The 13,804-nt window shown below is 38.4% G+C and overlaps 1 protein-coding gene and 1 pseudogene across 1 annotated transcript; both read right to left on the bottom strand.

Moving 5' to 3' along the window:
- Window positions 1-1,575: 1,575 nt before the first annotated feature.
- Window positions 1,576-2,514, bottom strand: LOC113036534 (olfactory receptor 6M1-like). Its single transcript, XM_026192942.1, has one exon. The coding sequence runs from the start codon at window positions 2,512-2,514 to the stop codon at window positions 1,576-1,578; it is 939 nt and encodes a 312-aa protein (XP_026048727.1).
- Window positions 2,515-12,087: 9,573 nt separating this feature from the next.
- LOC113036533 (olfactory receptor 1019-like) lies at window positions 12,088-12,994 on the bottom strand (annotated as a pseudogene).
- Between the last annotated feature and the right edge of the window lie 810 nt (window positions 12,995-13,804).

Raw genomic sequence — 13,804 nt, 5'->3', positions numbered from 1 at the left:
AGACTCATCTCAAAGGGAGACGAGGCAGACTACAGAGAGGAAGTCCTGAAGTTGGCAGTCGGCTGCCCTCTCCCCTCCCTGATGGACATTTATTCCTCCCACTGCCTCAGCAGAGCAGTAAACATCATCAAGGATAGTTCCCACCTCTCCTCCATACCTTCTTCATCTCCTCCATACCTGCTTCATGCCCTGGGGGACGGGGCTATGGCTCCCCACACTCCCTAGCAGATCGTTACATGGAGAAACCTTTGGAATACAAGCATGTTGATCCACACAGGTGTACACACGGGTGTTCACAGACGCGGACTACACCTTTCTTGGCTGCTGCCTCAAAGAACTTTGTGCGCTGTCTATCTTGCATGCTGCACAATAGCGTTTAATATTTAGTATCTACTGTTATCTACTGTTAGCTAGTTGATTGTGATGGTGCTGTATTCATTATGTTGCTCTTTTTTTGTTTGCTTTCTCTTCTGTTTTTTTTCCTCCATACAAGTGATCCAGGTGTTTTGTTTTTTCCTTTCTTTCTTCCCCATTTCTCACCGTCTCTTCTCCCCTCTGTTTTTCTTTCTCTCCCTCTCTTTCTTTCATTCTTTCTCCCCGTCCTATCCCCCAGTCATGTCTGTCCCGTTTGTAGCAACCGAAAATAAAATAAATTCATAATTATAATAAAGGTCAATCAAATGGACCAATATGGCAAGGCCATGATGATCCACTTGGTAAAATAAATCCGCTTGGCATCTTTCTTGGCCTTAAGACAACAATTCTGATGGCTAAAGATCCAAACAGGACAACAAAAAGGATAGTTCCCACCCTGGTTTCAACATGTTCAGCCTGCTTCCCTCAGGGAAGCACTACAGGTGCATCAGCAAAAAAAACCCCACAGACTGAAAAACAGTTTATTCCCAAAGGCCATAACCACCCTGAACTCACACATGCATCGATAACACAGCCCCCAACCCACCCCCCCCCCCAATTTTTCCCATTTCCTCTATGAACAACCACTGTGCAATAACAAATTCTATGTGCAATAACCCAACTGTATATACATAACACTATTTATTACATATTAGTTTTAAAAAGTGGTTTGTATATTTGTACATTTTATATATTTTTCTCTGTTAATACTGTTCATATGTATATAGTGCTGCAGAACTGTGCCCCCTTGCATGTTTGCACTGAGTAGGAGATGCTCTGTATCTCCTTGTACAACTGTATAGTAACAATAAAGACATTCTGTCACAGTCCTGGGTCGGTGACCCAGTGTTTTTGTACTTTTACTTTTGATACTTTTATGCAAGTATGGAACATTTTGTGTTTCAGAATTTAATTGTGTACGAAAGTTATCTTCAAGATTTTTGCATTAAATGTGACTTCTCACCTAAATAGCGTTTAAAAGTTCACAAATCACCTAACAAGATTTAGAAAGTCCATATATGAATATTTTAATATTTCAATGCAATTCAGTTTTATTTATATAGTGCCAAATCACAACAACAGTCACCTCAAGGCACTTCATATTGTAAGGTATTTGTGCCCATTATTTTACAAGTAAGTGTATTCACAGTTCACAAGGCTCTAACCAGCTGTGTTAATCTTCCTGAATATCTTAATAATCTTACTTTTAATTTCCTTTGTCCTGAGACAATACACAAAAGGATTTACAAGAGATGGACCGAGGATGGTGCCAATCAATAAACCCTGGCGTTCTTCAAGAGTTAATACCACACCAAACCTGGTCAAGATAACAATGATAAACTGTGGACAGTATAAACATGATACACAAATCAGGTGACTCACAAGAGTGCTTCCCATTTTCTTTTTGTCATTATTTGATAATATTTTCACAAAAAATAAGATCCCACAATATGAAAGACAAATGAAAGTGAATGTGAAAAATGACACAAAAAATGATAGAATGGCAACTTGGTTGAAATATTTCTCTGGGTTAACACAAGTGGTTCGCATAACTGCACCATAGTCACAGAAAGTGTACCTAAGCCTCAAAAAGCAGTGAGGGAGCGGTGTAGCTGTTACAGGTGGAAAAAGTGCAAAACTACAGGCAACAATCCACACAATGTATGTAAATACTAGTGTACGTGTATTTGTTAAATAACTATGATACTGAAGAGGATAGATTATAGCAATTAATCGATCAAATGCCATAATTGTTAAAGAAAACATCTCCATTGTTGCTCCCACCTGGTAAACATACATTTGAATTATACACTCCACGTATGATATGGTATTAACACCAGCAAGCAGAACCCCGATCATTGTTGGAGTGGAACTAGAGGTATAAAGTATGTCAACAACGGCAAGATTGCAAATCAGAAGATACATTGGTTTGTGTAACTGCTTGTCAGAAACAATGAAGATGATATTGACCGAACTTGCAAAAACAGCTAATAAATAGGTTATCAGCATAACCACACCAACTGCTACAGGCCTTTTGACTGTGTCAAAACCACCTATAATAAAATAAGTTAGTTTGATTGAAGCATTCTGTAAAGACATATTTAACAAAAATAATTAAATTACAAAAAGGTTTCAAGATGTAGTTGAAGAAGTAAAAATATGCCGAAAATCGTTAACAGTGATAAACAGTTGTAAAAAAACAAAACAAAACTGTTATAAGCCTTCTAAACCCAAACCTGTTTGGGTTAACTACACAACAGTGCTTTCTCATTTTAAGTCTCACAACAACAGGAAGTCTTAACTTGGCAGCTCCCTCATCCAATCACGCTGGATATCAAGTCTCTGTGTTTACATATCACCAGAGACTGCAGATTACATGATGTCACCCCCACCCTCCAAAACCAATGATAGATGAGGATAGATTGGAAATCATCAGTTTTAAATTCCACTTCAAATGCTAGAACTCCTATGTAAAAAAAGAACCCCAACAATAAACAAATGAAAAAAGGAAATAAAAACAAACCACCATTTAGTGTATTCCAATATTATATCATAATCTGGACAGACTTTATGAAGAACAGAACAATTTTTGGAGCAATTTTAAGCATAAAATGCATATTGATTAAATAAAACATATGCAGGCCTTTTTACTTAGGAGATGCAGCCTATTATGCGTAAATAAAGCAGATAAAGGCATTGGTATAGCACTCTTCTACTACAGCACTTAAAGACTTTGACAATTGTAAATAAACTGGTCTATCTCTTGAAGTGGTTCTGAGCCACAATTTAACATTTGAACTGGTATTTGTGTAGAAATGTATAAATGTGTTGTGGATAATTTTATGCATCACACAATACTTTTTTTTAGAAATAATGTTAGTATTTTCATCTAATTAAATTTAAAAAATCATTTAAGTTAAAATATACAACTATACAAATAGATAGAGTTAATCTTTTGTCCAAATAAACTTTCTTAGAAAAAAAAGACACAACTTTCACTGTGTTACTTCTTAAGTTTGCTCATTAGTGTCATGAACCGAAGTTCCGTGCGCAAGCTGGACCCAGAAGCAGAACACACACACACACACACACCAGGGTAGGGGAGAATAAAGAAACCAAATTTTATTATAACTAAAGGTGTCCCGTGAGAAGAAACAGATTACTCGGGTGCAGAAAAATGGCAGCATACGAGGGAAGGTGGAGTATGCGTCTTACGGTGATAGCCGGGCTGAGTGAACCAGAGGGGGGGGGGGGCTCCAAAAGGGGTCGAGGCGGCAGGGCTGATCGTGATCCAAATCTCAGGCGGGCAGGTGGACGGGCAGGTGGCTCAAAAACGCCGAGTTGTGATCTGAGCACACAGGGCAAAACAGTGTTAGTTCAGATGGATAATTCTTTCATAAGGGCTTTCCCGCAGGTGTACGTTACCACTGAGAGACGACTACGGACTGGCGAGGAGCAGCAGGTAGGGCAGGATTAAATAGTCCACCTGGTGATCGCCTGGGATGGGATGCAGGTGTGGGGTTGGCAGCCACGCCCGTGGGCGTGGGCATCCCATCAGCACCCCGGACGCCGGGCCGCGGACCATGACAATTAGGTTAATGACTTCTTTGTTTACAAAGGGCTGATAGGAAAGATGTGTCATACTCACCCCTCTTGAGTGAATTATAATCAGCACCTAGCTCCAGTAATGAACAGAGATGGGCAGTAACGCATTACTTGTAACGTGTTACTATAATCCGATTACTTTTTTCAAGTAACGAGGAAAGTAAGGGATTACCATTGCAAAAACGCTAATTAGCTCACCGTTACTTTCCCATAAGAACGCTGCGTTACTGCGTTACTAAAACCGTGATTTTTTTTGCGAGAATGTCTCATGACAATGACATAAGGGAGTGCGACATTCGTTGCAATAGCTGTGTGTAGATCAACAATGGATAATATATCGTATGCGGGAGAGAGTATGACTGTGCAGTGCTTAAAGCGTGGAAGTATTGACGTTACTCTGAGTTTGATTCCATAAAAAGTGACAAAAACATTAGCGTCCGCTGTTCACTGCGTGGGAAGAAAATGTCGTTTTACAGTGAAAAAAAACCCCCTTAACTTCCGAGCAAGGACCAAATGCGCTACCATGGAATGGGAAATTCACAGACAAACTTGCGGATTCTTCCACTGACCGCTGCGGCACATCTGCACCAGGGCAAACATCCGCCTGCTATACAGGTAAAAATAGAGCAACAGGACCGCTGAGTCTTTGATTTTATTTATTTTCTGCTATGTTTCACTTGCATTTATTTGAAAGACTGAGAGTAAACACAAAAAAAAAATTGTTTTATGTGCTGGAATCTGCAGAAAATAGGCTTAAGTGTTAAACAAATTTCTTCCAGTCAGAGAATGTTGCATATAATTTAATTTTTGCTTGATGCATAAAGTTAAAAGATTAAAACTAATAAAACAAGTTTTAAAAAAAAAAGACACTTTTCCATTTGATTACATTTTCTATGATGGATTATGCAGAAAAAAATAGAACTGGGCTGAAAGATGTATTGCTTTATTACCTATTCGGGTTGTAAATCTTGTTTTTAAAAAGTAACTAAGTAACTACATAGTTACTTTTGAAAAGTAGTAATCAGTAAAGTAACGGGATTACTTTTTTGGTGAAGTAATCAATTAGTTACTGATTAGCTGTATTTTAAATACGTAACGGCGGTACATGTATTCCGTTACGTATTTAAAATACAAAATATGAGTAACTGTATTCCGTTACAGTTACCGTTTAAAAAGGTGGTATTCAGAATACAGTTACTTTGTTGAAATAAATGGATTACACTGCGGTACTTTCCTGTTTCATATCGTCGCGGGTCAGGACTGTTTGGGTTTTGTTTGACAGCTATATTCTTTTGTTCCAGGCGGCAGCGTATGGTTGCCATGGTTACAGGGCGACGCTCTCTCTCTCTCTCTGCGACTGTGTGTTTCCTGGGTGAGAGAGCGCCTTTTCGTTGTTGTTGTTGTGCTAAGCTAACAGGCAGAATGCTACAAGCATAGCTCTAAAGAATGTAGCATCATGGGCAGTGTAGTCTGTTGCAGGGAGAATGGACTGCCATACACGTTATGGTTCTGTGAGCGCGAGGAGGGAGAAAAAGGGGAGTGGAAAGGTACGAGTTGTCATCGAGGAAAAACGGGAGCTGGAAGAACCAAATTACACCTTTCTTGGCTGCTACTTCGAAGCACATCTGTCCTGCATGCTGCACAACAACATTGAATATTTAGTATTTACTGCTGTTTACACTTAGCTAGATTAATGCGATGGTGTTGTGTTTAGTATGTTGCTTTGTTTTTTGTTTTTTTTGTCTTTTTTTGCTTGTTTTCTATTCTTCTCTCAACAGGTGATCCAGGACATTTTTATTTTTTTTCTCCCCCCCTTTCTCACTGTCCCTCTCCCCTTCTGTTTTTCCTTTCCTTCCTCAGACTCATGTCTGTCCCATCTGTAACATCTGAAAATAAAATATAATAAATAATAAAAACAAAGATCGACCAAATGGACCAATACGGCAATGCCACGATGATCCATTTGGCAAAGTAAATCCATTGGGTATCCTTGTTGGTCTTCAGACAACAATTCTGATGGCTAAAGAGCCAAATGGGACAGGCAGAAAAAAAAAAAAAAAAAAAAAAAAAAAAAAAGTGTAACGTAATGGAATACGTTACAGAATACATTTTGGGGCATGTATTCTGTAATGGAATACATTTTAAAAGTAACCTTCCCAACACTGCTGATTAGTTTTTTCAAGTAAATTGACCAACACTGCTCAGGACTGACTTAGCCCCTCCCTCCTGGCTCACAGCTTCTTGGTTGGTGTGATGGCATGCCCAGATAGAGAATGTCATTTTGCAAGATGTACTCACTGTTAACCTGCTCCACTCCAGGTTCCTCTTCTTTGGCCTTCCGGAAAAGAGATATTAAAGATTGATCAGATTTTTGGAGTTCAGCAATTTCAGTTGGAATATTAAACCCTAGGGGTGACGGTGTTGGCTCAGCGTCTGTTAGTGTATCCACAGGTGAAAATTTGAATTTCTCCTGCCTTCTTTGTCTGCGGGTCTTCCGTGGCTTCACCACAGTTGTCTCAAACTCCTCATTAAAAAAAAGGCAGGGCACTCAGGGTCTCAGAGTGGGTACTGACTTGCTTAGCCTGAGCTCTGGTAACAGCTACATTGCACTCCTCAGTCTGCTCAGACTCCAACAAATCAAAAAGCACAGGAAGGTCACGCCCTAACACGGCAGAGTAAGGCAAACTGTTCACAACACCCACATTCGAAAGATACATCTGTTCCTGAACTTTAATGTAGATGTCAGCTGTCGGATATCTTTTCTCATCTCCATGGACACAACAGATTGAAATTGTATCACTGGTGCGAACAATATTAGGTGGGGCAAAATCTGAGTGAATAAGAGACCGAGAACTGCCAGAGTCAAGAAGGGCATTGAGTAGAACCCCATTCACTTCAATCTGGCTCATTTTGATGGATTTGTCACTCTCCTGCTCAGGATCAGCATTAGAACGAGGAGCAAAACACATTTGCACCATTTTAGCAGAATTTCTTGGGCACATAGGTTTTGTATGGCCCTATAATCCACAAAGATAACAAATGAGCTTCTTACCAGAGGCCTTTGGTGGTCTAGTGGTAGACTGAGAGCTCTTACTGGTGCTTGTATTTGCTGAATCCAGATGGTTTTGCTGAGGTATCTTCCGGGTGTCCCTCGATACCTTCCATGCATTATGGCTCCATGCTTGCCCCTTCTTTCTGGCAGCAACAAAAACATCAGCTAACCGAGCCGCTTCCATTGCTGAACCAGGGTTGTGTTCTCTGATCCAAACCTGAAGCTCAGGAGATAACATTCTGAGAAACTGCTCCAAGATTATAGTTTCACCAATGTCATGAATAGTTTTACCCTTTGGCTGGCTCCATTTCCCATAAAGCTCCTTCAGTCTCGCATATAGCTCACGAGGGCTTTCATCTGGTTGAACGTCCAGGGATCTGAATCTTTGCCTATATGTTTCAGGGTTAATGTCATATTTTGACAGAATAGCTGATTTCACTTTATCATAGTCTAATGAATGTCCATGTGAACATAGGCACCTCTAGCTTTACCAGTAAGCAAGGGTATCAAATGAAAAACCCAATCTGACTTCTGCCATCGATAAGCTGTAGCCATACGTTCAAATGTGATCAGGAAATGTTCAATATCATCAGCTTCAGTTAATCTTTCCAATCTGCCCTCTATTTGTAGGGGAAACTGAAATGCTGGTGAAATGGCTGGATTGGAATTAGTCATAACTGGTTCAGCCTGGGCCTGCTGAACAGAGGAAGAAGGATGAATATCAAACTCTAATGATTCAGAGCGAGCTTCTGCAGAATCTGATGGTGATGTTCTGACTTGGATTTCTGACTGCAAAAGTCTAAACTGATGTTGAAAGGCTTTAAATCGCTGTTCTTGTCGTGCATTTAACTCACTCTGTTTTGCATCCCGGATGTCCTGTTGTTCCATGTGAGCATGTAGCATATTGACTAGATCAGACAAAGTAGGCTCCTTTTCAACTCTCTCCACAACTTCAGTGACTCCTGAGGCTCCATTTTCCTCCTCTTTGCAGGTTTGCTGAGCAGATCCCTTTTTCTTTTCATTCTTGCCACCACGATGCATTCTTCCTCCTCATGGGGAAAAACAGAAGAAAGAAAAAAAGAAAAAGAAAAAAGACCTGTGTCCAATACTGGATGATCCCACCGCTGCCACCAATTGTCAGGGACCAAGCAGTAAAGCATAAAGGACACCGGTGGTTTTAATTCAAAAAACGGGTTTTATTGACCCAAAAATATGAAAATATATTTAACAAAGCCAAAACTTAAACAGGCAGACCAATAAAAGAGGTCAACTCAGACTAAACTCAAGATAATAATTAACAAAACCTCAAACAAACATATGGTAAACTGACCTGCTGAAATGACACACACACAGGGGGACTTAAATACTGGTTTAGCTAAACCAAATGACACACACGGGGGAAAACAAGATGGCTGCCATATAACCAACTAATACAAAACATTTAAACAAACATGAAACACCCCCCAGGCAATGAAGCATGTGGTGCAATCCAATTAGGCTGTCAGCAGTACTTCAGGTCTCCCAGCCCTTTGCCACACCTTTTGCCAGACAGGAGGAGACACCAACCCCCAGGTAACTCAAACAAAGAAAGATGTATTAATATAACAAAACAGAACTTTGACCTTGCAAGGTTAATATGTGTGCACGCCATATAAACATTGGAAGGTGTGATGGAAAAATGAATACATTTAATAAAGAAACGATATTGAACAATAAATAGAATATTTTAAAGTAGTGACTGTAAATTAAACTAAAGTGAATCAACGGGTGATGAGGTGTGGAGCTTACCATGTGTGGCATGCCATCACAGTTGGCAACCAATGTCAAGGCGCATTACTGCCCCCTGGCTCACAGCTCAGTTGACATTTAGATGAGAAAACATATATTTGACACATTTAAGGAAAATAAATAAATAAAATAAAAATGAAAAGAAATAAATGTTCTCTTTAGAATTTTTTTTGCTCTTTTTTGCTCTATAAAATAGTTATTTTCTTTTACAATCACTCATCTTAGCAGTAAGATATACATGACAAGAGAAACAAATTAAGTTTGAGTGAAAATGTACATTTTTGCACTCTCTGGTCAACTGACTCAATGACTCAAACAACCTGATTCACTCTGGTGAGTGACTCATTAAAACTCGATTCAGTAAAAAGAATCGAATTTGCCATCACTACCTGCCTGGTTAGTTTCATGTACATTCCAAGTTTAGTTAGTTTTGTATTTCCTGATGTTCAGCAATAAAGCTGCCTTTTGAATTTATATTCACCTCTGTGAGTCTGTGTTTGGGTCCTCTCCTGCCTACTTCACATGGCTAGCACATGACAGAAAGGGCGTTAAGAATAGTGATGTTGCGAACGAAATGGCTCTTAGGCTACGTTCACACTGCAGGCGAAAGCGCATCAAATCGGATTTTTTTGACCCTATGCAACCCATATCTGATCATGGTATGACAGTGTGAATGGCACAAATCCAATATTTTCAAATCCGATCTGGGTCACTTTCGTATGTGGTACTGAATCCAATACATATCCATTGTTTTAGAAAGCGACTGCTGTTTGAATGGTCAGGTCGCATTAAATCCATCTTTTACGTCACTGACAAAAGTCAGACACCAATTATCAGCTCCGGAGAAGAACCCGAGAAGACATCGCGAAGGCTTACTGGCCATCGAGTGTAGATGTTAGTGAAACTGTTGGGAAGACAACGTTGGAGAAACGTGAACATTTTATTTATACTGTATAATCTGCAGATTCTGACAGAAATCTGCAACTATCCTTTGAAGCACCGCTCCTCTCTAAAACAGCAATAAGGATAATTATTAGGTTATTTACATTGTTATGTAAATAACAAAATAACTTAAAGCAAAAATTGGGAACCGTAAAGTCCGAAGTCTTAATATTAAGGGCCACCAGTCAAACAATATTGTTTGGTCTGGGTCTAAACAGAGTGCATTGTGTGTGACGTCTTCTTTTGCGCATCCGGGCCGCTTTGAGGGTTCACACTAGAGCGTGTTTGCAGTCGCATTTTATTTGTAGTGTGAACAAGCAGATGAAAAAAATCAGATTTGATCAAAGAATCTGAATTGAGCATTAAGACCTGCAGTATGAATGTAGCCTTAGAGCCGGATCTTCGAAGTGAAAGACGCGAACTGGCTCCTTATTGGGAGCCGTGTTTTTTTTTCTTCTTTCTCTCACCCTCCCTCTCGCACTTTTTTTCAGCTTCACTCCGCACGCAAGCCTTGTGCGCTGGGGGGAGGGATGGTAGTTACACTCGCAGTAGCACAGGAACAGAGCTGGAGGGAGAGACAGAGAAAGAGAGCCAGGGACAACAACGTCAGAAAGGTATGGTAAGCATCCACAACTATTTTCAGTTGCAGATGATAAAGGATTCAGAAAGTTTATTCATGCAGGCTCATATGACAGAGAATATGCATGTTCTTTTAGTTTTCACATTTTAATTTATATGTATTGTGTTTTGGTTCTCAGTGTTTTGTGTTGTTTCACTTTAAATTAGTTTACTATGTGAATAGTTGGTTTTTGTATTATATGATTTATTTATTACATTTTATGTGGAGTGAATAAATAAAAGTATGTTTGTGTATAAATACACAAACAATACACTTATGCTTTCAATTGTGTAATTTAAGCGATCTAGGTAGCTCTATTTTGGAAGTTCAGTTAACGCTTGAAATGTGTTTTGGAGTTTGTATGTGCTTTGTCTGTAGGGGCCACTGCATATATTTATATAAAAACATATATAAATAAAACCACTTTTATTAAATTCCTTTTGTGCATAATTTTATATTATTGTTAATAATAAATTAATTAAAGCAACAAAACAACCTAAAGAGCCGGTTGGGAGCCAAAAGAGCCGGTTCTCTAAAAAGAGCCGGAAATCCCATCACTACTTAAGAATGACATTACATGCAAAATACCTCTGTACTCTGTACTGTTGTGTGACTACTACAAAGGTAAACAAAACTCACAAAGACAGCTTGATTATGTGCACCTTAATTTACATCAGAATATCCCCATCCATCCATCCATCCATCCATCCATCTATTTCCATCCATAAAAGAGGCTGTGCTCTAAAACTCTGTCACAAAGGTGACTTTGAGTCTGACCATATTGCATATCTATGTGTAGACGTTTCCTTTTCAAAGTGCAAAATTATAGGTGGAGACTGTATAGAAACATGATTTCTATATGTAGTAGGCAATTTACTGCACATTAGGCTGAATTTAGAACTGTAGCTGTAAGAGTTGCAGCTAGCAATGCTCAGATATTTGGAATGAGAGGGGGATGATACCAATACAAGCAAGCATTTTCTTTTTCAAGGCGCCAAGTTAGTTGTGTCACTTTTTCCAGGTTTGCCCACACAGCAACTTTTTTTGTTTGTTTTATGTCTCTCTGATATAGGATATCTTAACAAACCAAACTGAAAAGTCAAAATATAGCAGTCCACTTTCTTAGCTGAACCTTGTTAGGCTGGTGTTGGAGCCATTTATTCATTTTTATCACTTTTTAAATTGAATGAAAACCTCTTGCTGCTTTCAGGTATTGAATACTATCCTTGGTTTCCAAACACCTGATCAGACACAACTGAAGGTCTGGAAGAAATCAAAACAGTTATTGAGACAGTTCAAATGAATAATTGTTAAAGTTGATTTTTTTGTTTTTGTTGATTAAATTATGATTATTTACAGCATAGCAGGAAATCACATTCTGTTACTCACAAACACAGTTTCACTAAATAAAAAAACAAAAACTTTTGTTTTACATTTTCTTACAAATTGAATTGAATAGTTAAGGTGCAAATATCTTGTGGAAGTCCACAAAGTGGACTTCTGTGCCAGTCAAAGTGAATGGTTAGTGTTTCAAACATTTTGTGACAAAACATTCAGAAAACTTGCACTGACATCAATTAAGGCTATTTCAATATTTTTCTAAAAAAATAAAAAGCACACTCAGTTCACAAGATTTTAGTCATATGTGTTAACCATTTTCAAAATCTTATAGAACTTTTTTTGTGACTATCTTAAAGATCGTATTTTTAATTTCTTTTGTCCTAAGAGAGTACACAAAAGGATTTACAAGACATGGACCGAGGACTGCACCAATTAATAAACCTTGGCGTTCCTCAAGAGTTAATACAACGCCAAACCTGGTGAAGATAATGCGCACAAACGCAGGACAGTAATGAACAGTTACACAAATTAAGTGACTCACAAGAGTGCTCCCTATTTTCTTTTTTTCATTATTTGAAGATAATTTTACAAAAAGTAAGATTCCACAATATGAAAGACAAATGAAAATGAAAGTGAAAAATAAAACAAAAAATGCTACAATGGCAACTTCATTGAAATATTTGTCTGGGTTAACAGAGGTTGTTCTTAATACAGCAGCAAAGTCACAGAAAGTGTACCTGAGCCTGGAGCTGCAGTGTGGGAGGGGGACAACTGTTGCAGGTATGTAACACATGAAAAACCAGTTAACGAACCACACGATAAATGTAAGAACAAGAACACGTGTGTTCGTTAAATAACTGTGATACTGGAAAGGATAAATTATTGCAATGAATCTATCCAATGCCATAACTGCTAAAACAAATGACTCCATTGATGTTCCCAAATGGAAAACAGGATATAGTATTAACACCTGCGAGTAGAACCCCAATCATTGTTGGACTGCAACTGGAGGTGTACATTATATCAACAACAGCAAGGTTGCAAATCAGAAGATACATTGGTTTATGTAATCTCTTGTCAGAAATAATAAACATGATATTTGCCATATTGGCAAGAACAGCAAGAAGATAGGTTATTAGGATAACCACACCAACAGCAATAGGTCTACTGAGTGTGTCAAAACCACCTATAATAAAGTGTGTTACATTGATTGAAGTATTCTGTGAAGACATATTCTGTTTGGAAGTTGAAGAGGAGAAGAAAAAAGGCAAAGCAAATATTGATAAAATACGTAGTAAATCTTCTTTATCAGACTTCACAAAATCCTCTGAGCTCAGTCAAACAACTTTGCTTTTACTGGGAAGTATCTGAACCTCTCATTTTAAGGCTTATAAGAACAGTACGTTTTGATTGGACAGCTCCCTGTTCCAATCAAATTAGACGTAAGAACGTGAAATGTCTATATTGGATCAGATATTGCAAAAAGATGATGTCATTCCCTTAATGACAGGATAAAGGTTGATTGGAAGCTACAATAACCTGTATTTGTTTTCAATGGATTTTGTCACACCATTTGCATCAAATAACAAAACAAAAGCTCAAAATGAAAGAAAGCTTGATCTATGTTACATTTTTCTCGCTACATCTCTTTAACACTACACCCTATTAATGGCTAGGAAGGGACTAATATTAGCAGGAGGTTCAAATATTGTATTCCATTTTCTTGAGAAGAAAAATCTTAGAAAACTTTTAGATAGCTTTTATAGTGAAACTTGGGTCTGGAAATGTTACAAATGGAGAAGATGGTGAGCCAACTTTATGAAGGAAAGTAACTTTGTGTCATGTTAACATGGCTGTCAAAACAATGTACTGAGGGCTACTGTGCCTTTGTGCCAGTTCAGCGGTAGCATACATAGGCCAGGTAATTTGAAAGCAGTAAGAACATAAGGTCTAAAAGTCAGTGGCTGTTAAATGGAACCTGACCTCCATCATCAAATCATGTCTCCCTTTTTAAATATTTTGCTGAGACCAGAAGAAAGAGT

Source organism: Astatotilapia calliptera, chromosome 14, assembly GCF_900246225.1.
Source record: "Astatotilapia calliptera chromosome 14, fAstCal1.2, whole genome shotgun sequence".
Lineage (NCBI taxonomy): Eukaryota > Metazoa > Chordata > Actinopteri > Cichliformes > Cichlidae > Astatotilapia > Astatotilapia calliptera.
The sequence above is the reverse complement of the archived record's forward strand: the minus strand, read 5'-3'. Positions and strand labels throughout refer to the sequence as shown.

Excerpts from the sequence above, each read along its gene's own strand:
- LOC113036534 (XM_026192942.1), bottom strand. The coding sequence starts at position 2,514 with ATGTCTTTACAGAATGCTTCAATCAAACTAACTTATTTTATTATAGGT.